The sequence below is a fragment of the Haliotis rufescens genome, unplaced genomic scaffold (assembly GCF_023055435.1).
Source record: "Haliotis rufescens isolate VD_foot unplaced genomic scaffold, xgHalRufe1.0.p SCAF_9, whole genome shotgun sequence".
NCBI lineage: Eukaryota > Metazoa > Mollusca > Gastropoda > Lepetellida > Haliotidae > Haliotis > Haliotis rufescens.
The window spans coordinates 21,654,615-21,678,141 of NW_025964383.1; the positions used below are offsets into that span (position 1 = coordinate 21,654,615).

Here is a 23,527-nt window from a genome sequence, read left to right on the forward strand (position 1 = left end):
AATAGAAATAATCATAATTATGCGTTTACAATTATCAAAAAATATATGTCCACTTAGATGTATATAAATCAATAGAGTCCTTAAGCGTGGGTACACCCCACAACATCAGAAACGTACGCCATCCAATAAATCTACATATTTATACACGACCCGTGAACATCCGGGGTAGAATAAGTCTTCAGCAACCCATGCTTGCCGTAAAAGGCGACTATGCTTGTGGTAAGAGGCGACTAACGGGATCGGGTGGTCAGGCTCACTGACTTGGTTCATGCATGTCATCGTATCCCAATTGCGTGAAACAACAAACAAACAAAACATACAAACATTTATACACAAACAACAAATTCCAGAACACACAATCACACATGGACTTTTGAAATAGTAAAGGGGGTGATTTGAACCCGGGAGTCATTTAGGCCGTCGAGGGTGGCTCAAAACACTCTGCAGTGATTTCAATTGGGGCTCCTACACCAGCAGCACGGGTGGCCCAGTCGTCTGAAGCGTCGCAATTTGTTGTGTACAGCTGCGTCCCTCAGAAGAGCCAGAAACCGTCGATGGTGGGTTTCTTCCCGTACCAAGCTGGCAAGCCGTGGTATAATTGAAATACTGTACAATCTCACTCACTTAGTCAGTGCCATTCACGTACCTCAGGCCGTGACTTTGGGTACACTTCCAGTACAAGCGTGTGTAACATGTAGATTTTGAGGCCGCAATAAATTAGGGTTTCATTCAATTTAAAAAAAGAATGGGATGTGGGAGGTATTTAAGGTATCTGAGTACAATTACTGTCGAAGGATCCGATTCACATGCAGCATGCGAGTTTAGCAGGGCTACGTATGCTATGTGGAGCACTTAATCAGGTAAAGAAAGTAGGAACACGCACATAAGCAACATTAATTATCTGTAGGAACATGAGAGGCAATATAAAATAATGTGAGGCGGGCGGGGATGAAAATGCATAAATATCTTTTATGGTCTAAAGTAGAGAATATGTTGTTGAGTGAAACATCGGACAAGCTATACTAATTGTATCTCAACGCTCAATCTTGGACTGTCAGTTTCGTTACATTGAATAAGTGTATCATATTATCCCATGGAGCAACTCACTGGCCTGTGATTGACCAATAACGTCTGCATTTGATTTTGTATTTGAGAAATAAGTTTGCTCTACCCCCAGGTTTAGTGTAAAGTATAGGTTTGCCCCGAACTATCATAGTTAAAGCACGAGGACATGGTGGTTGCGCAAACTTTATTACCTTTCTAAGATGACCTAACCCTAACCCTAACCCTAACCCTAACCCTAACTCTAACCCTAACCCTAACCCTTACCCTAAAGTTGTGTTGAAAAAGAAATCTGTAATGAGTGGTGCCTAAAATTTAAAGGCCACAGGTCAGGTCAGACACATGTCTAAGCAATATGTCAACTAAAACTACTATTCATGATCATTTACAGATGACAAAGATATCTGCACATTGGGTGCCACCGTTTCTAAATTCTGATCTTAAGGAAAAAAGAACTGGCATTGCCAGAGAACATTTAGAGCTAATTGAGGAGGATTTCGTTAAATTCAAAAACTATTATCCCGAGTCAAAAAGTCAATCCATGGAATGGCACCATTCCACTTCCCCACACCAAAGAAATTCAAGTCTTCAAGACCAGTGAAGAACGTTATGGCTACTGTATACTGGAATGGAAAGGGTGTGATCCTTGTTGATTACTTAGAAAGTCAAAATACGGTTACCGGTGCCTACTATGCTGACTTACTTCATCGCTTGAAAGATTCTATCAAAGGAAAGCGGCAAGTAATGCTGACTGCTGGAGTTTTACTACTTCATGACATGCCTCTTCTCACACCTTTCGACTTGCAAAGGCTGCTGTCCTACAATGTGGGTTAGAATAATTTCCTCACCCTCCATACACGCCAAACCTGGCACCAAGTGATTTCCACCTGTTTCCTAAACTGAAATAACACTTTCGTTGAAAGCGCTATTACGACAACGATGACCTAAAAAGCTGCCGTAAATGTGTTTTTTCAGGGTGGCTTCAGAAAATCTCTTCCTGACTGGAATTGAAAAGCTTCGCTATCGATATGAGAAGTGTATTGAAAAGCAGGGAAATTATGTTGCAAATTAATATTAAAAACACTTTCACAATTGTTCGCTTTGTTTGTTAGGCTTAGACCATTTTGACCAGCCCTCGTAGTGTGCTTACCGAGCTGGTTGCTCTACATGATATCGTAACCGACTAAAATTGACGGCCTCGGGCATATTATGGCGTCGCTGTAGGAGGAAGAGCAACAGCTGCCGTTTTGTTTGACTGCTGTTAAATGGCTACGCTGAGCAACAGGCGTACATGTAGTTATGAATCTTTTCAAGAATTGCTTATTCCTTTGTCTAGAGAGACATACATAATTCCTAGAGCACCAACGCCCGCCTCGGGCAGTTTTGTGACTGATGTGGGACGGACACATTGGTTTGAACATGTTTGGGTTTATCACCTGCGGCATGAGGGATGGTTGACATCATCTTGCCATATTTCCTCCCAGGTAATAACATTCGAATATTCGACAAGTTTAAAGAAACTGCTTCACCGAGAATTGATGTGGATACGCCATCTTGCATGACAGTAATGAAAGAACGATGTTTCCAGGATGGTACCTCCAGGATACGTTAGATCACGGGGGGGGGGGGGGGGGGGGGTTATTTCAACGTCAGTCCATTATGACGTAACTCTTAAAGTGTACGTTATCGAAGGATACTTTATTCTCACCGCTTAGAGTACGATGTATAAAAACAAACGAGAATGTGAGACCGCGAGAACGCAAACTTTTGGCAAATATCGCGTTCTCTCACTTTTGGCATAATATAGTCTAAGCTTAATATTAATAGCTTAATATTTCATATACCTTTCATAACTTTCGGCCATGAGAATATTTATGAACAAAGTTGAAGTCTAGGGCATATTTCCATGAGCCAGTCTAAATCAGCCACAAACCCTCAATTATGAAAAATTAATTTACTATGTTTGGTAGAAATTAAGAAGATGCAACAAATTCCTATTTATGAATTTTTAAATGAGTGACTAAATGTGGCTTACCATTACTTTAGTACCCCACTGGCTCCTAGCATGACTTCCTCATGCATGTTGCTTAAAACACATAGTGATATGACCACACCAATCTGTGGTTACCTCCCTTCTTATTAAGGTTGACAGAAAATTGTCACATGATCAAAAATGAAACATAACATTCAAAACCAGGATATTAAAATACACATCCTATTTAATGTTGTATACTACTGTTGTTATATGCAATACATAATTTGTGGAAATTCTAGAAACCAGATTTCATACCTCCTTAACCAATTAAGCTATCATAATTGATAGAAAATAGAAATAAACATTTGACCATTAAAGCTAGTTTGTTTTCAAAGTTCGAGATCGCGAAAATGACCCTCGCAGTATTCCATAGATGACACCACTCGCCACTCAGACAATTTGCATAAAAAGTAAGTGTTTGTTGTCTGACGCCGTGCAGCGGTACTCCTGTCATGCAATGGCGTCCTTCAATCACACCGGCCAATATAAACATGATTCGATTTCGGACATACCATATATTTTTGGGAGAGGTTAACATTCTCCTAACATCTTGCAGGTCACATGCTAATACTAGGTCTGGCCATTGTAGTCAATAATACGGCTTTAATCACATTAACACACCAACACAACTCAGGGACTTGCTCCGGAGACCACAATCTAGAACTCGACATACGTAAGTAGACAAACCTGTGTTTCATCTTGAAGTGCATGATTAAACATTGTTAAGAAGAAATATGTAAATACAAACTTGTTTATGAAAATATAATATCTCAATTGAGTGAAGAGCGGAGTGCCATTTTCTGTTGTACTGTAGCTTCATAATATAAACTGCCGGGCAAACACACTCAGGCTTGATGGTGGTTAATAATGAAACAAACAAGAAGCGGTTATTCGATGGCGATATATTTGATACGGGCATATCTATTGCTTTAATCATATTAAGTCACCAACACAACTCACTTGGGCTGCAACACCTGGCATACAGGAGGAATGACAGGAGACAGGTCAGCGCACAAAGTAGATCTGCCCGACCAACGACCCCTGCGACCTGAAACATGGCGTAAGTGAGTAACTAAGTGCACTGGTTTAAGCATTTTGAACATTATTTCAGCAATATCACAGCGCGTCAAGGTCATGATGCGATAAAGATTGAAGAGATGCACGTCTTAGATGTTTACCACCAACACAAGTGAGTGCTTGAGTGAGTTGTGTTTAACGCCGCTTTTAACATTATTCCTGTCATATCACGGCGTGTCAGCTTAATGTGGGAGGAAAGCCTGAAGTGATGCAGGTCATAGACGTTTACCACTTCGGTGAAACCCACGAGCACGGTGTGGTGCTGACAAACCAAGAAACATAATTGGGGCGAACCGGGATTTGAACCTACAATCATAGGTTTCTGGCGCGCCCAAGGGAAGCAACTCTGCACAGCGAATCGCGGCGCCTTAGACGACTGGGCCACCCGTGCCCCCTGATGCGATAAAGCCCGAAGAGATGCAGGTTTCAGATGTTTACCACTTTGGAGAAAAACCCACCAGCACAGGTATGCTGCTGACAAACCTAGAAACATTATCAGGGCGTATCCAAGATTCGAACTCACGATCATAAGTTTCTGGCACACTTAGGGGGCGTGATGAATGGCGGCGTCTTAGAGACGTGTCACCTAGATGGCCTACAACAGGCTAATGGCGCAAGGAACCATCCAAGAGGTTGAATACAAAAAGTTAGTTTGATTCAAACTGCCCCTGTTCTATGACGAGCCATTCATCATAGAATCGATGTGCAATATTTCTCTTTATATATCTGTCATGTATCAAAATGAAATAGTTCAACATTATGTCACATACACTGATGTTAATAAGTCTCCCGACTTGAAAAATAACCTTAATGGGAAAAACTAATGTACTCACACTCTCAGTGTGAATGGGATGCACAGCAAATAACAGAGCACACAGGAGAGCAGCTCGGGGCGAGGCAAACACCGGCCTGGCAGATTCCTGGTCCACCTGGTAACCAGACATGAGGACAGAGAATACTGCCAGGAAGATGACCGACACCATGCCGTGCAGGGCGATGTTGACAACGTGGAAGCCCCGAGGATGGAAACCACCTGCCCATGCGTAGTTCCACCTGGAGAGCGACAGATCAGAAAAGCTCAAACAGCAAGAAGGAGCAAGAATTGTAACTGGTTTACCAACCTATACTTCAAAAAAATATATTTCAAAGCTTCCTGGGAACCCTTATCAGAGCGCAGGAGAAAACGTAAATTGTGTTTATTTTATAAAATATATAACAATGTGACACCTTCATACCGTCAAGATCTGGTACCTCACTCTGTCGGGACGATCGTAACATACAACCTTAGAATATAACTATGTCTTTATTACGCACTCAGTTATCTGAATCCTCGTTTGTACCATCCCCTATTAAATTCTGGAATACATTACTTATTCAGCAAAGGAATATTGAAACCTTCTCTCGATTTAAATCCAGTTTAAGAACAGATAAATCTACAGTTCCATCATATTTCTCATATGGTCTGACGTAAATTAACACAATACATACAAAATTAAGATATAATGACAGTGAATTAAAAAATGACTTATTTAGAAATGGTTTAAACGAGGATCCAAAACGCCGATGTGGCAGTCCAAGAAAATCAGTCATAAGAGATACATGTCCAAATGATGTGTTAAGATTATTGATATCGACAACGTGGAAGCCCACCGGTGAAGCCCACCCGCCCATGCGTAGTTCCATCGTAATGGATAGCCTCGTTGTTAAAGCGTTCGCTCGTCACGCCGAATACCCGGGTTCGATTCCGATACAATGTATGAAGCCCATTTCTGGTGTCTTGCGCAGTGATATTGCTGGAACATTGCTACAAGCGGTGTAAACCCATATCCACCCACTCACTCACTCACTTTACCGGAATGTAACACTAAGAGAATCAATCTTAAGACAGGTTTCAGGGCAAATCTTTTTTATTTTACTTGGAGATTACTTAAAATATCTTACCTGTAGGTCATCACAGTGAGAGGTCTGTATGACTTATGGCTCATGTTATCCAACATCTGACCCCAGAAATCATGAACAAATATCTCAGATAGCGGAGTCTCGGGTAACACATCCCTGTTTTTTATGATGGCCCGCTCATCGTCAAACACTAAACCTGCATCGTGGCTGTTCGCGAAACACAGTACCGCCAGACAGAAGACGATGACAGATGCCACAGAGAAGCTGAGTTTGGGTACAGGCAGCACATCATCCCACTGGTCGACGTCGCTGTTTACAAGGGCGTTAATCTTGGGGGATCTACCTGGCCACCTACCTCTGCTTGCCATCATCACCACAAGGATATTATTCTGTAGATCACATTAAAAAGTTTGTTACCATAAAAATCATATCGTCATAATGATGATTCCAGTAAATCCTAATGGTGTGTAAAATTGTCCAAATCCAAAGCATAAATCCTTTGGCGAATTATATGACGTTCAACGTTATAACGTAAATACAAAAAAAATATATCAAAACGCTATGACAAGATGAATAGATATCTGATCTTGGATTTTAAACAGCGATATGTGACATGGTTAATGAAAATGTATATGATCTGCAGATATGTAAGATACGTGCCTATTCTCGTAGGATCTTCCCAACTTTGTAGATAGGAGATTCTTGAAAAGGGCCACATCCTACGCAGGACCTATACATGCTCATATTACTGTGTCATCCTCAGAGTGTAGTATCGAACATACTCTTACTTCATGGATGACCTGTACGACGTACTATATGCTCTTACTTCATGGATGACCTGTACGACGTACTATATGCTCTTACTTCATGGATAACCTGTACGACGTACTATATGCTCTTACTTCATGGATAACCTGTACGACGTACTACATACTCTTACTTCATGTGACAAGTTGTACGACATAATACACGCTTTTAATTCATGTAACAAGTTGTACGACATGACACACGCTCTTATTTAATGTTATACAACGTAGCACATCTAGGTGAAATGGGGTTTAACGTCGCTTACAAGGTTATTGCACTTAAACTGCGACGTGCATACACCCGTGCGTGCGAGTGTGCGTGCGTGTGTGTGTGTGTGTGTGTGTGTGTGTGTGTGTGTGCGCGCGTAGGTGTGTGGCTGCTTCTACTAGTCCGCACCAATGCCTATTTTATGATGCTAGCCCACTGACATACCATGCCGTAGTGTCAACATGAATACGACACTCTGACACAGTATACTGACTCCGAGCCGACCAGTCCATGTTTAAGTCCCATTATGCCGAGCGTCATGCAGGGTAACATCTTTTAACGTCTTTTATTATAACTCGGCAAGGGATCGAGTCCCCGACCTTCCGCTCTCCGGGCAGACGCTAGACCACGGAGGCGGTCGTGGCACATTTTGAAGAAAAACTGCGAAATTATGAGTGATTGATATGTAAATTTGTAAACGAATCTTCGTAGGTAATTTAAAGATTTCAGTATCCAGTGTGTCTACATTTAATGAAAGACCTTTGAAAACGGTATAGAGTACTACACATAAACATTTCTAACATTACAACAGATGTCACCTCTGCGTTACTGAGTCGAGTCGGCTCTTGCAACAAGCACTATATTTGATCACAGCGACAGCAAAAATCAAATTCCAAAACATTTGAAAATGTCCAAGACATGTTTTGGACTTTGATTATTATATTCTAAACTGCCGGGAAAAACAATTGTACACTTGAAACTGGATTTGACCAAAATAATACAAATGTCATGAAAACGGTACTCGATTGAAAACATTCGCCAAAACACTGCAAACATAAATACAATGATCCAAATTCATTGCGATAGAGGCCGAGACACCCACAGATAGATGACACTGACCATGCTCCAAGAATGTTATACAATGTTCCAGATAGCTGCGACCTTCACATGTGAGACTGACCTAATACAGCTCTTTACGTGTACCTAAATTAAACGCAATAAAGACTATTAACACTGTTAACTTTTACAAAAATATTGTAGAAAAAATTACCAATTTTACCACTTTAAAAATGCAATAATGATCAAATAGATCGTCATCGAATAACCGCTTCTTGTTTGTATCATTATTAACCACCATGAAGCCTGAGTGTGTTTGCCCGGCAGTTATATTATGAAGCTAGAGTACAACAGAAAATGGCACTCCGCTTTTCACTCATTTGAGACATAATGTTTTCATAAACAAGTCTTTGTATTTACATATGTTTTCTTAACAATGGTTAATCATGCACTTCAAGATGAAACACAGGTTTGTCTACTTACGTACATGTATGTCGAGTTCTTGATTGCGTTCTCCGGAGCAAGTCCCTGAGTCTCATCATAACGCCAACATGTTACACCCGGAAATCGATTGATTATTGACATGTATGGCTATTTACTTCAACTATACAACTTTTTCATTTAATTGTGTGCCTGTAAGAAGTGCATAACATATGTTGCTGTGTACTTCATGCTGTGGAATGTTCTTATTTCAACGTAAGAGGTAGCTGTGTATTTCATGCCGAAGCATGTTCTTATTTCAACGTACGAGGCACTGTGTATTTCATGCTGTGGAATGTTCTTATTTCAACGTAGTAGGTGGCTGTGTATTTCATGCCGTGGAATGTTCTTATTTCAACGTGGGAGATAGTTGTGTATTTCATGCTGTGGAATGTTCTTATTCAACGTAGGAGGTAGCTGTGTATTTCATGCTGTTGAATGTAATTATTTCAACGTAGGAGATTGCTGTGTGTTTCACGCTGTGGAATGTACTTATTTCAACGTAAGAGGTAGCTGTGTATTACATGCTGTGGAATGTTCTTATTTCAACGTAGTAGGTGGCTGTGTATTTCATGCCGTGGAATGTTCTTATTTCAACGTGGGAGATAGGTGTGTATTTCATGCTGTGGAATGTTCTTATTCAACGTAGGAGGTAGCTGTGTATTTCATGCTGTTGAATGTAATTATTTCAACGTAGGAGATTGCTGTGTATTTCACGCTGTGGAATGTACTTATTTCAACGTAAGAGGTAGCTGTGTATTACATGCTGTGGAATGTTCTTATTTCAACGTACGAGGTACTGTGTATTTCATGCCATGGAATGTTCTTATATCAACGTAAGAGGAAGCTGTGTATTACATGCCGTGGAATGTTCTTTTTTCAACGTAAGAGGTAGCTGTGTATTTCATACTGTGGAATTTCATATTTCAACGTATAAGGTAGTTGTGTATTTCATGCTGTGGAATTTCATATTTCAACGTATAAGGTAGTTGTGTATTTCATGCTGTGGAATGTTCTTATTTCAACGTATAAGGTAGTTGTGTATTTCATGCTGTGGAATTTCATATTTCAACGTAGGAGGTGGTTGTGTATTACATGCCGTGGAATGTTCTTTTTTCAACGTAAGAGGTAGCTGTGTATTTCATACTGTGGAATTTCATATTTCAACGTATAAGGTAGTTGTGTATTTCATGCTGTGGAATTTCATATTTCAACGTAAGAGGTAGCTGTGTATTTCATACTGTGGAATTTCATATTTCAACGTATAAGGTAGTTGTGTATTTCATGCTGTGGAATTTCATATTTCAACGTATAAGGTAGTTGTGTATTTCATGCTGTGGAATGTTCTTATTTCAACGTATAAGGTAGTTGTGTATTTCATGCTGTGACATTTCATATTTCAACGTAGGAGGTGGTTGTGTATTACATGCCGTGGAATGTTCTTTTTTCAACGTAAGAGGTAGCTGTGTATTTCATACTGTGGAATTTCATATTTCAACGTATAAGGTAGTTGTGTATTTCATGCTGTGGAATTTCATATTTCAACGTAAGAGGTAGCTGTGTATTTCATACTGTGGAATTTCATATTTCAACGTATAAGGTAGTTGTGTATTTCATGCTGTGGAATTTCATATTTCAACGTATAAGGTAGTTGTGTATTTCATGCTGTGGAATGTTCTTATTTCAACGTAGTAGGTGGCTGTGTATTTCATGCCGTGGAATGTTCTTATTTCAACGTGGGAGATAGTTGTGTATTTCATGCTGTGGAATGTTCTTATTCAACGTAGGAGGTAGCTGTATATTTCATGCTGTTGAATGTAATTATTTCAACGTAGGAGATTGCTGTGTGTTTCACGCTGTGGAATGTACTTATTTCAACGTAAGAGGTAGCTGTGTATTACATGCTGTGGAATGTTCTTATTTCAACGTAGTAGGTGGCTGTGTATTTCATGCCGTGGAATGTTCTTATTTCAACGTGGGAGATAGTTGTGTATTTCATGCTGTGGAATGTTCTTATTCAACGTAGGAGGTAGCTGTGTATTTCATGCTGTTGAATGTAATTATTTCAACGTAGGAGATTGCTGTGTATTTCACGCTGTGGAATGTACTTATTTCAACGTAAGAGGTAGCTGTGTATTACATGCTGTGGAATGTTCTTATTTCAACGTATAAGGTAGTTGTGTATTTCATGCTGTGGAATTTCATATTTCAACGTAGGAGGTTGTTGTGTATTTCATGCCGTGGAATGTTCTTATTTCAACGTATAAGGTAGTTGTGTATTTCATGCTGTGACATTTCATATTTCAACGTAGGAGGTGGTTGTGTATTACATGCCGTGGAATGTTCTTTTTTCAACGTAAGAGGTAGCTGTGTATTTCATACTGTGGAATTTCATATTTCAACGTATAAGGTAGTTGTGTATTTCATGCTGTGGAATTTCATATTTCAACGTATAAGGTAGTTGTGTATTTCATGCTGTGGAATGTTCTTTTTTCAACGTAAGAGGTAGTTGTGTATTTCATGCTGTGGAATGTTCTTATTTCAACGTAAGAGGTAGTTGTGTATTTCATGCTGTGGAATGTTCTTATTTCAACGTATAAGGTAGTTGTGTATTTCATGCTGTTGAATTTCATATTTCAACGTGGGAGATAGTTGTGTATTTCATGCTGTGGAATTTCATATTTCAACGTAGGAGGTTGTTGTGTATTTCATGCCATGGAATGTTCTTATTTCAACGTATGAGGTTGTTGTGTATTTCATGCTGTGGAATGTTCTTATTTCAACGTAGGAGGTTGTTGTGTATTTCATGCTGTGGAATGTTCTTATTTCAATGTAGGAGGCTGCTATGTATTTCATGCTGTGGAATGTACTTATTTCATCGTTGTCGATCTCAAATGATGCCTTCAATTATATTAAAGAGCACTTGTCAAGCTTTACTGGAAAAGTAACATATATACTTAGCATAGTATTATTGTTAATATTAGAGACCACGCAATCAAACAATTTATTATATGCTTCAGTGTGTTAGGACAGAGTTTGAGAAGTGATATTTTCATTGCACTGAACATAACATTTGATATTTCACTGGAGTGAACGAAACACTTGATATTTCACTGCATAAAACATAACACTTTGACGGAACTATTGTCATACAAGAGTAATATCCCCTTAATTTGTCTCCCTTTGTCGTAAGTGTCAAGCCCGTACAAAAACTGTTGACGTCCGTTTTACGTTAGATCCACATTGACAATGGCAGATGATCATTTATGGAGTTAATATCACTTCTTATGTTCTAGAAAATGTTTTGTTATAAACTGTTAATTTCTCATTTAACTCGTCAATCGAGATTGTTCGTTTCGCAAAGTGCCATTTTTGTTACTTGACCAGCGTGTATTCTTTCGCTTCCAACAGCGGTCTCCTAGTTTTCTAGAATATTCTTTGCTAAAGTTCATTTTGTATGTAATTATATCGAAATGTATGACAAAGAATTTTCGTGACCCTAAATTTTGTTTGATACTTTTTGTTTACAGTTTTTGATATTTTGCAAACACGAAAGAACTTTTTAGTCGCAAATATCACGAGAATAACGTCTATTGTTACTTTAAGTGAGATTGTGGTTTAGCGGAATTATTGAACTCCCAGTATCCGTAATAATACTGTGTTTAATGATAGGGTCTGTCATTGGTTCTGATATTTAGCCTCTGGATTTTATTCACATGAAAAGCCATTTATTTGGCATTTGTTCTCTTATTACAATGAAATTAATGGTAAATAGATCTAATAATTTTGGAAAAATAATCGATTAATTCCAATCTAATGTTTTTCTAGCGTTTTTCTATAGTAAATACATGTCGTGTCCGCCATGTGTGTTCGTCTGTGGAGGTGGCCATTGTGCAGTCATTGCCTGGGTCAGTGTAGCGCCAGCGCAACATACCCAGGAAACCAGGCTGACAAGTATTTTATGCAATACATGTGAGTACTTTGTGCAATTCATCCGATAACATTGAGCAATACATACGAGTACTTCCGTAACTTCAGGCGTGTAATAAAATCCCCTATTGTTGTATGCTTGTAACTTCTCCTGCGGTGTCATGAAATAAAATATATAAGGTCAGGCCTATACGTAATAAGGGATGCAGATTAGGGACAAACTCCAGAATGCCCATATCAAGAGAAAACGTCGGACAGAGTACAAATGTAGACTTAAGAAAATCTGGAGATCAGAGCTGAGCGCTCGCAATAACGTTAAAGCAACAAATACTTATGCTGCATGTATATGCTTTCATATTCTTTTGGTGTTGTTGATTGGAGAAAACAAGAAATTCAGGGTATTGACACCCTCACACGAAGAATTATGTCAGACAATAGATCCCAACACCCCCGCCCTTCCCTAAATAGCTTATATTTACCAATCATTATGTGAGGGCGTGGTTTGATTAACGTTGGGGCTCTTCACGATAGAATTGTTTTGTGCACTTTTGCACACATTTATTTGTCTGATGATCCTCTTGTGAAGCATGTCAAGACTCGTGATGAAAACAAGGCATTCCACAGTTTACTTAAACGGGCCAAGGGTGTGGGACATAATCTCAATGTGGGTGTTGATTTTGTTGATGGTTCTGTACTGCTGGACGGTACAGAAATGAGTGTCAACCAAGAATATGTGACAAAGCATATGTGCTGGAACACGAACATTCCACACGCTTGTTCTGTAGATTTGTATTGTGAGTCATTTCTTCTCGTGGTACCGTTGTACGTATAGGCCGGTCGTTAGGATCGGACACGTATATAACTGTGTTGTTGATTCTGTTGCGTTCGTGTATTTGATGAGTAAGTTGCTGTGGCGGATCTTTGGATTTCTCCTGCCTCCTCAGCCTGTGTGAAGAGTGGAGACCGTGCACGTCGATCATCCCGAACTTGTCTTGTGAGGACCTCGGTTACCAAAACTGGCTTTGCGAAGTATCTCGTTCCTGGCTCTTGTTATGACAATGTTCGCTATTATCGGTGGGTTCTTCTTTGACGAATAGATCATGTGCGCCCTCGTTATAAGGACTTCTTGAGCATAGGATATATTGAGTTACTTTTTCTTGAATTCACGGAATTTTGTCTCTGTCGTTTCCCAGTTTTCTCCACGTTCACCTTCAATTCCACGAAAAACATGGTTGTTACTTCTAGATATGGGTTGAATATCGTCCAGTTGATCTTCTAAAACATCTAAATGTAGAGTCGTCTTTTCGTATATCGGCCATATCATTGTTGACATCAGTCGCCATTTTGGTGACTTAGATCTAACCTTGTAAAATTGCCATTTGTCACTGTCTATATTTGGTAATACAGTAATTCCCCTTGTAAGTTTCTTCTTGGCTTAATTGGTTGGGAGACTGTTCCTATCTGTACTCTATAGAGTTCAGTTCCGATGCTCTTATTGAGAGGCGTGATTGACACGCCTACACGTCTACCCAGCATATATGTTACCTAGCATTCATCACATAAAGCCAAATGATTTGGCAGTCAATGCAAGGGCTATGGTCCTTTACCGTGGGATTTGGTTTGGTTTGGTTTGTAGTTTAACGCCGCACTCAGCAATATTCCAGCTATATGACGACGGTCTGTAAATTATCGAGTCTGGACAATCCAGTGATTAATATCATGAGCATCGATACACGCAATTGGGATTGATGACATGAATCAGCAAAGTCAGCGAGCCTGACAACCCGATCCCGTTAGTCGCCTTTTACGACAAGCATGGTCGCCTTTTACGGCAAGCACGGGTTGCTGAAGTCCTATTCTACCCCGGAATCTTCACGGGTCCAATATCAGCAGACACCTATACACATCCAATATCAGCATATTCGTCTACACGGCCCCGTTCAGTACCACTGCAATGTTAGCACTATTTACCATCAACTACTTTAAGTAAGGTGTTACATAAAAAGGGTCTTTTCTTAACCATTCTACCCCGGAATCTTAACGGGTCTTTACAGTGGGAGGACCTTTGCACTTTAACCATGCCTTTAAATAGCTTACGGTGAGTAAGTCTCTTCTGATATTGACAGAACTGATATTTGGCATGGTGGTTCCTTCGCATGAGTGAGTGAGTGAGTATGGTTTTACGCCGCTTTTTGCAATTTTCCAGCAATATCACGGCGGGGGACACCAGAAATGGGCTTCACACATTGTACCCATGTCGGGAATCGAACCCGGGTCTTCGGTGTGACGAGCGAACGCTTTAACCACTAGGCTACCCGACCGCCCCACCTTCGCATGAAGACATACTATCTTATTCAAGTCATTAGTGTAGTCATCGACCCCAGTGGCGTGGATCGATGCTCATGATATTAATCACTGGATTGTCTGGTCCAGACTCGATTATTTACAGACCGCCGTCATTTAGCTGGAATATGTGTGCGGCGTTAAACAACCAACCAACCAACCATTAGTGTAGTGGTGTCATTATTAGTTTTTTTCGGTTGAAATTATTTGACTTTATAAAACAGATCAAATTTTACAAAACAGGTTGAAAATGTAAATTCTTAAGAACCACAGTGCGCATTAAGGTGAAACTTAACAAATAAGTTCTTCTATTTTACCGGTAGGACATGCTTACGCTTTTTGAGAACATCTAGTGTCATCACTGATTTTCAGTGATTCATTCTTATTATTTTTACCACTATTTTGCCTTTCAACTTTTATCAGTTTATCAATACTTTATCAAAGTGATGCACATATACACATTTACGATTGAGAAATCACTGAGACTGAGCCTAACATTCAGTTAGCATGCAGATTCCTTATGATGAGACCCGTGAAGATCCGGGTTAGAAAAGGTCTTCAGCAACCCATACTTGCCGTAAAAGGCGACTATGCTTGTCGTAAAAGGCGACTAACGGGATCGGGTGGTCAGGCTCGCTGACTTGGTTAATGCAGATCATCGATCCCATTTGCTTGGATCGATGCCCATGATGTCAATCACTGGATTGCCTGGTCCAGACTCGATTATTTACAGATCGCCGTCATATAGCTGGAATATTGCTGAGTGCGGCGTAAAACAACAAACAAACAAACCAACCAACGAACCTTCGGATGAAGGCATCTTAACTTGGTCAAGTCAGTGTGATTTTATTATTAGTTTTGTTTCAGGAAAAAAGATATTTGACTCTATGTAAGAGATAATATTTTAGAAAACATGGAAACAATAATGAAAACCATTGGATCCAGAAAACCTTTAAACGTTATCACAATTTTCAATCTGAAACTTTTTTGTAAACGATGTTGCACCAATTTTGCCACCGATTTTGTCACCAAAATAAGGTTGAAGTCTAGCAAAATTATTGCGAACTTTGTAACTATATTTTCAAAATTAACTTTACGTACATGTACATGATGAATTTATGGAGAGGGAGTCCTAAGTTGGATAACTTGTTCCCAATCCATTTCAATCTGAATAAAATATGTTTAAATAAAAAAATCACATATGAATTATAGGTATATACACTCCTTCAGATTATCCTAATCATTTTCTTAAAGGGGAAGTGTACACGCAAAAATCACTTTCTTTCTTTTTCTAAACAAAACGCAATTTTAGAATTAATTAGTATCTGGGCTTGAAAATATACACTCATTTTTTTCACAGTGAAAGTAGGAAGCTCACAATAGTGTGAAAATGATATGCCGTTATGAGGCCTTCGTTTTTCGAGCTAAACAGGCCTGAGTTATCCCCCTTAGATTATGACGTAATTGGTGCCAATTCAACTGGGTCCCTGTCTATTCTCAACGCAAAAAATATCAAGTACCAGTTTGCGGTAAAACAACATGGCCTACGACACACTCCGGCGCAGTGGTGACTCAGCATAACACTATGCTGGCTGGCATCTGAGACGCTAGAATCACACACCTAGACCTACACCACGTGAAGCGGCTCTAACAAAGCATGATGACGTCATAATGTTTATCAATTGGCACCAATGACGTCATATTGCAAGGGGCATAAGCCATGGTGTTTTTGTTGTGGAAATAGAACACTTGGTAAATGTGAAAAATATAAATCGTTTTAATGCGAAAAATATGTTAATTAATTGTGATATCTTTATATTTTTGGCTATGACACTTCTAGGTTAACACTTTTAATGTGGAAAAAGTACAAGAAAAATAGGTTAATTTCCGTGTGAACTTGCCCTTTAATTATAAATACACAGTTCGCAAGAACAGCTATAGATATGTTAACGAAACGAGTGAGTGAGTGAGTTCACATTTAACATTGCATTGGCAATATCTAAACTATACAGCAACTTTAGGATTAATTACTTATTACAAATTCTATAAAGATTTTAACCAACTATTTTCTTTTGTAAAGGTCAATTCCGGAATCCCCAATGGAGGAAAACGCCACAATCAATTCATCAATGTTTATTTATTTTGGGCTTATGCATGTGTTTATGAATCACTATCAAATAGTGTTGACATCAGGTGTTCATGAAAAGGTGAGCGGATCCTATGAAATCAAATTAGGGAAATAGTTTTTGTCACTGGTGCGTCTAATTCGAAAATGTCCTCAACATGTCTACCGCAAAACATTTTGAAAGCTTTATTAATGCCTATGATGTAACAGCTTTTGTGCAAGAGTCGTATGACGCTCTTTGTCAAACACAAAACGATTTTAGTTGTACATATTTGACGCTGAACTCCAGCAGGTGACCATTAATCTGTAATTTGATTATCAATCATCTATTTTAATCAATATATATTAATGACTAGTATTGAAAACTATGCAATACATAAATAGGAAATGCATTAAGATAATGTAAAGAACATATTATCTTATACATTTACACATATTCATAAACATCAACACAAAGTTATTTCCTAATGAAAAGTCAAAAGCATCAATGCAGCGATTTTGAACCAAACACCAATCGAAACGTGTATTTACATTTCCTTAATTACGTATACATGTATAAGTAAGTATAAGTGTTGTAGCATTGTAGCCCACCTGTTTAAATAGTGTCCCGAAAATTCTTGAAAAATATTGTTATGCTTGAGAGTGTTGAAAGAAAAAAGGAATTGCCTGCCACCAAAATTACATTGTTTCAACGAGTTTTGCTTTACAAAAAAATCACTCTCAAAGTTTAAATAAAACAAAAAAACATATCTAGTTTTGTAGCTGAAGTTGAAAACATAACGAATCTCGATACCAAACCCCAGCCCCCAGGATAGTTGACTCTATGACGAACCTGAAGTTTGACGTGAACTCCAGCATTAACCTGTAATTCGCTGATCAGTATATATTATGTTCGTGAACGTTTGAAGAAGAGAATATATTTTTGCTTCTAGAATTATTAATAAGACGTACATGTATATCTTAAAGTCACTGTATGGATCAGATACTGTAGGAGCGATGTTCACGTATTTCTCTTATATATCTATGACTTTTCCTGGAAACTATTCATTATAATTATAGGAAATACATTGAGATAATGCAAAGCGCACATTATCTGATACATTTATACATATTCATAAATATCAACACAAAAATATCTTCCAATGAAAAGTCAAAAGAATCAAAACAGCGATTTTGAACCAAAAACCAATCAAAATAGTGTATCCCTTATTAATTATACATCTACAAGACATAGTGCTACATCATTATAGCGTACCTGGAAATGTAGTCAACAGTAAAAAAAGTGTCAACAAAGAGAGTCACAACACAAACGCTGGCGTCACCATTGATATTCAAATATGTTCTTCATTCTTCTACTGAGGCAAATCTAACATAATTTGAATAAATATGTCAAACTTGCATACATATCAAAGTTCCGGGTAGGGTAAAACTGAAGAATATTTTTTATTCACCGTATATAGTTATATACTTTATTATCTCTCTACAACATACGACCGCCTCCGTGGTCTAGTGGTAGAGCGTTCGCCCGAAGAGCGGAAGGTCCGGGGTTCGATGCCCGGTCGCGTCATACCAAAAGACGTTAAAAGATGGTACTTGTCGTTACCCTGTCTAGCGCTCAGGGCTAAAACAAGGCGTGGTCGGCTCGGAGTCAGTTTACTGGTTAGCTGGAGTATTGCTGAGTGCAGCGTTAAACAACAAACAAACACATATTGTTTCGGTTGTATATGTCGACTGTGGCATTTCACCACCTTTACTTTTCCCCTTTACTTAAAGCAGATGTCTATCTGCTGTATTTATGTTTTCCTCTTTTCTTTGTTATTGTCTTTCATTTCCGTTTATGTTTCTAATCATGTCTGTTGTTCAAGAAAAGAAAACCAGTTTATTCCATCCTTATGTTCCTAGTACCAAGGACCGCCTCCGTGGTCTAGTGGTAGAGCGTCCGCCCGGAGAGCGGAAGGTCCGGGGTTCGATACCCGGCCGCGTCATACCAAAAGACGTTAAAAGATGGTACTTGTTGTTACCCTGTCTGGCGCATTAAGTCAGTATACTGTGTCTGAGTGGGGTATTCATGTTAAACTGCGGCACTGTGCTCAGTGAGCTAGCACTATAAATCGGCATCAGTCCGGACTAGTACAAGCAAACACACACACGTACATGCACGTCGCTATATAAGTGCAATAATCTTGGACGCGATGTTAAACCCCATTTCACCTCACCTCACCTTGTACCAAGCTCGAGTTAGTATGTGTATGAATTATTGTTCTGTATTCTCAGGGCCCACTGTCTCTTTGATTCATAGATTCTTTTTCGATGTCTGTTGACAATGCGCCATATAGACAAGCAGTGGGTACATTTGCAGTTAGAATTCACTCAAAATACATGTATGTATCCAAGTGTTGATATATTTGATATCGAAAGACACTCGGGTGAGAATCTCTATATCTACTATATTCCTACTAATAACTCAATGCATCTATGCATCAATATCAACATATCATTACCTCTAAGTATCAATTCATTAGTACTTCAGCACATCAATATATTTATACATTAATACAGCAAATCATCAATACTTAAAATGCATAGTATGATGCATGCTAACAATCTGTCAGGCACACAATATTGAACACGATATATACAAAATCCTCACTGTCTCCTTCCAAACAATACTGTACACTGTACATTGTTCATGTGAGCCTCATGCAGGTCTTATGATCACAAATCAAGGTGTCACCACTTCCTGCACCGTCTCCTTCCCATCGTCACTGTACACTATAAATTGTTCACGTGAGCCTCATAGGCCATATGATCTCAACTCAAGGTGTCACCACTTCCTGCACCGTCGCCTTCCCACCAATACTGTACACTGTACATTGTTCACGTGAGCCTCATAGGTCTTATGATCTCAACTCAAGGTGTCACCACTTCCTGCACCGTCGCCTTCCCACCAATACTGTACACTGTACATTGTTCACGTGAGCCTCATAGGTCTTATGATCTCAACTCAAGGTGTCACCACTTCAAGCACCGTCGCCTTCCCACCAATACTGTACACTATAAATTGTTCACGTGAGCCTCATAGGCCTTATGATCTCAACTCAAGGTGTCACCACTTCCTGCACCGTCTCCTTCCCATCGTCACTGTACACTATAAATTGTTCACGTGAGCCTCATAGGCCTTATGATCACAACTCAAGGTGTCACCACTTCCTGCACCGTCGCCTTCCCATCGTCACTGTACACTGTACATTGTTCACGTGAGCCTTATACAGGTCTTATGATCTCAACTCGAGGTGTCACCACTTCCTGCACCGTCGCCTTCCCATCGTCACTGTACACTGTACATTGTTCACGTGAGCCTCATAGGCCTTATGATCACAACTCAAGGTGTCACCACTTCCTGCACCGTCGCCTTCCCATCGTCACTGTACACTGTACATTGTTCACGTGAGCCTTATACAGGTCTTATGATCTCAACTCGAGGTGTCACCACTTCCTGCACCGTCGCCTTCCCATCGTCACTGTACACTGTACATTGTTCACGTGAGCCTCATAGGCCTTATGATCTCAACTCAAGGTGTCACCACTTCCTGCACCGTCGCCTTCCCACCATCGCTGTACTCCGTACATTGTTCACGTGAGCCTCATTGATCTTATGATTTCAACTCAAGGTGTCACCACTTCCTTTCACCGTCGCCTTCCCACCCTCGCTGTACTCCGTACATTGTTCACGTGGGCCTCATACAGGTATTATGATCACAAATCAAGGTGTCACCACTTCCTGGATCGTCTCTTTCCCACCATCGCTGTACTCCGTACATTGTTCACGTGAGCCTCATAGGCCTTATGATCTCAACTCAAGGTGTCACAACTTCCTCACCCTCCCCTTCCCATCATCGCTGTACTCCGTACATTGTTCACGTGAGCCTCATTGATCTTATGATCTCAACTCAAGGTGTCACCACTTCAAGCACCGTCGCCTTCCCACCAATACTGTACACTGTACATTGTTCACGTGAGCCTCATAGGCCTTATGATCTCAACTCAAGGTGTCACCACTTCCTGCACCGTCGCCTTCCCACCATCGCTGTACTCCGTACATTGTTTACGTGAGCCTCATTGATCTTATGATCTCAACTCAAGGTGTCACCACTTCCTGCACCGTCGCCTTCCCACCATCGCTGTACTCCGTACATTGTTTACGTGAGCCTCATAGGCCTTATGATCTCAACTCAAGGTGTCACCACTTCCTGCACCGTCGCCTTCCCACCATCGCTGTACTCCGTACATTGTTCACGTGGGCCTCATACAGGTATTATGATCACAAATCAAGGTGTCACCACTTCCTGGATCGTCTCTTTCCCACCATCGCTGTACTCCGTACATTGTTCACGTGAGCCTCATTGATCTTATGATCTCAACTCAAGGTGTCACCACTTCCTGCACCGTCGCCTTCCCACCATCGCTGTACTCCGTACATTGTTCACGTGGGCCTCATACAGGTATTATGATCACAAATCAAGGTGTCACCACTTCCTGGATCGTCTCTTTCCCACCATCGCTGTACTCCGTACATTGTTCACGTGAGCCTCATAGGCCATATGATCTCAACTCAAGGTGTCACCACTTCCTGCACCGTCGCCTTCCCACCATCGCTGTACTCCGTACATTGTTCACGTGAGCCTCATAGGCCATATGATCTCAACTCAAGGTGTCACCACTTCCTGCACCGTCGCCTTCCCATCGTCACTGTACACTGTACATTGTTCACGTGAGCCTCATAGGCCTTATGATCTCAACTCAAGGTGTCACCACTTCCTGCACCGTCGCCTTCCCATCGTCACTGTACACTGTACATTGTTCACGTGAGCCTCATAGGCCTTATGATCTCAACTCAAGGTGTCACCACTTCCTGCACCGTCTCCTTCCCATCGTCAGTGTACACTATAAATTGTTCACGTGAGCCTCATAGGCCTTATGATCTCAACTCAAGGTGTCACCACTTCCTGCACCGTCGCCTTCCCACCAATACTGTACACTGTACATTGTTCACGTGAGCCTCATAGGCCTTATGATCTCAACTCAAGGTGTCACCACTTCCTGCACCGTCTCCTTCCCATCGTCAGTGTACACTATAAATTGTTCACGTGAGCCTCATAGGCCTTATGATCTCAACTCAAGGTGTCACCACTTCCTGCACCGTCGCCTTCCCACCAATACTGTACACTGTACATTGTTCACGTGAGCCTCATAGGCCTTATGATCTCAACTCAAGGTGTCACCACTTCCTCACCCTCCCCTTCCCATCATCGCTGTACTCCGTACATTGTTCACGTGGGCCTCATACAGGTATTATGATCACAAATCAAGGTGTCATCACTTCCTGCACCGTCTCTTTCCCACCATCGCTGTACTCCGTACATTGTTCACGTGAGCCTCATGCAGGCCATATGATCTCAACTCAAGGTGTCACCACTTCCTGCACCGTCGCCTTCCCATCATCACTGTACACTATAAATTGTTCACGTGAGCCTCATAGGCCATATGATCTCAACTCAAGGTGTCACCACTTCCTGCACCGTCGCCTTCCCATCGTCACTGTACACTGTACATTGTTCACGTGAGCCTCATTGGTCTTATGATCTCAACTCAAGGTATCACCACTTCCTCACCCTCCCCTTCCCATCGTCACTGTACACTGTACATTGTTCACTTGAGCCTCATGCAGGTCTTATGATCTCAACTCAAGGTGTCACCACTTCCTGCACCGTCCCCTTCCCATCGTCACTGTAAACTATAAATTGTTCACGTGAGCCTCATTGATCTTATGATCTCAACTCAAGGTGTCACCACTTCCTGCACCGTCTCTTTCCCACCATCGCTGTACTCCGTACATTGTTCACGTGGGCCTCATACAGGTATTATGATCACAAATCAAGGTGTCACCACTTCCTGCACTTGGTCGTCTGTCGCCCTGAAGTCGGGCATCACACGACCAAGATCAAGATCCTTGCCTCGGACTCCATACAGCTGGCCCCTCTGGGTCCCCGGACACGATGTAACAATCGTATATACGTCACTACATGCTCGTATAACTATTCAACTGACATCGAGCATTATACACTCAGAATGGTACACTTCTAGTCATTCAACATATAAATGACCATGGGAGCTACCTCAGAATAACTACACACGGTTATTTAACATACATCAAGCATGTACTATACTCAGAATAACTACATATATAAAGTTTTTCAACATACATTGAGCAACTACTACTTAGAATAACCAATATCAATAGTAAATGCAAATAATGATATATTGGTGGTCGTTTTAAATACAACGGCGACTGCCAAAATACGGCCAAATAAAGACTTTGTTGGTGTGAGACATTTTTTTGCAACAGCTTCATTCACGATGAATATACACTAAAAACATATATCCCTACATCCATATATATTCAGTTACTGCGCATATATACATGTAACTATACAAATAAAACATACATGGTCGAATGTTCAGTTTACAAATATATAAGCATAAACAATATTCAAATAAAATGTAACCTACGCCACGAGATTGATAAACACACCAAACCCCAAACTGTCTAACCAAGGTTAGTATTTCTCAGTGACTGCCTGAATTTTAGGTGACAGTCATGTAAGTAAACACTTACTCACGCAGCTTATACTACAAAAGACGTTCACTCCTGACCAAAGCAATTT

The 23,527-nt window shown here is 40.4% G+C and overlaps 1 protein-coding gene across 1 annotated transcript in view; it reads right to left on the reverse strand.

Moving 5' to 3' along the window:
* The window catches only part of LOC125377580 (protein O-mannosyl-transferase TMTC4-like), a 48,690-nt gene extending 40,222 nt beyond the window's left edge, over positions 1 to 8,468 (reverse strand). The window contains exons 1-3 of the mRNA XM_048391539.1: positions 8,408 to 8,468; positions 6,116 to 6,462; positions 5,008 to 5,227 (exon numbers count right to left, since the gene is read on the reverse strand). Coding sequence (XP_048247496.1) covers positions 5,008 to 5,227; positions 6,116 to 6,462; positions 8,408 to 8,413 — 573 coding nt within the window. The 5' untranslated portion in view covers positions 8,414 to 8,468. The remainder of the gene's footprint in view (positions 1 to 5,007; positions 5,228 to 6,115; positions 6,463 to 8,407) is intronic.
* Positions 8,469 to 23,527: the final 15,059 nt, after the last annotated feature.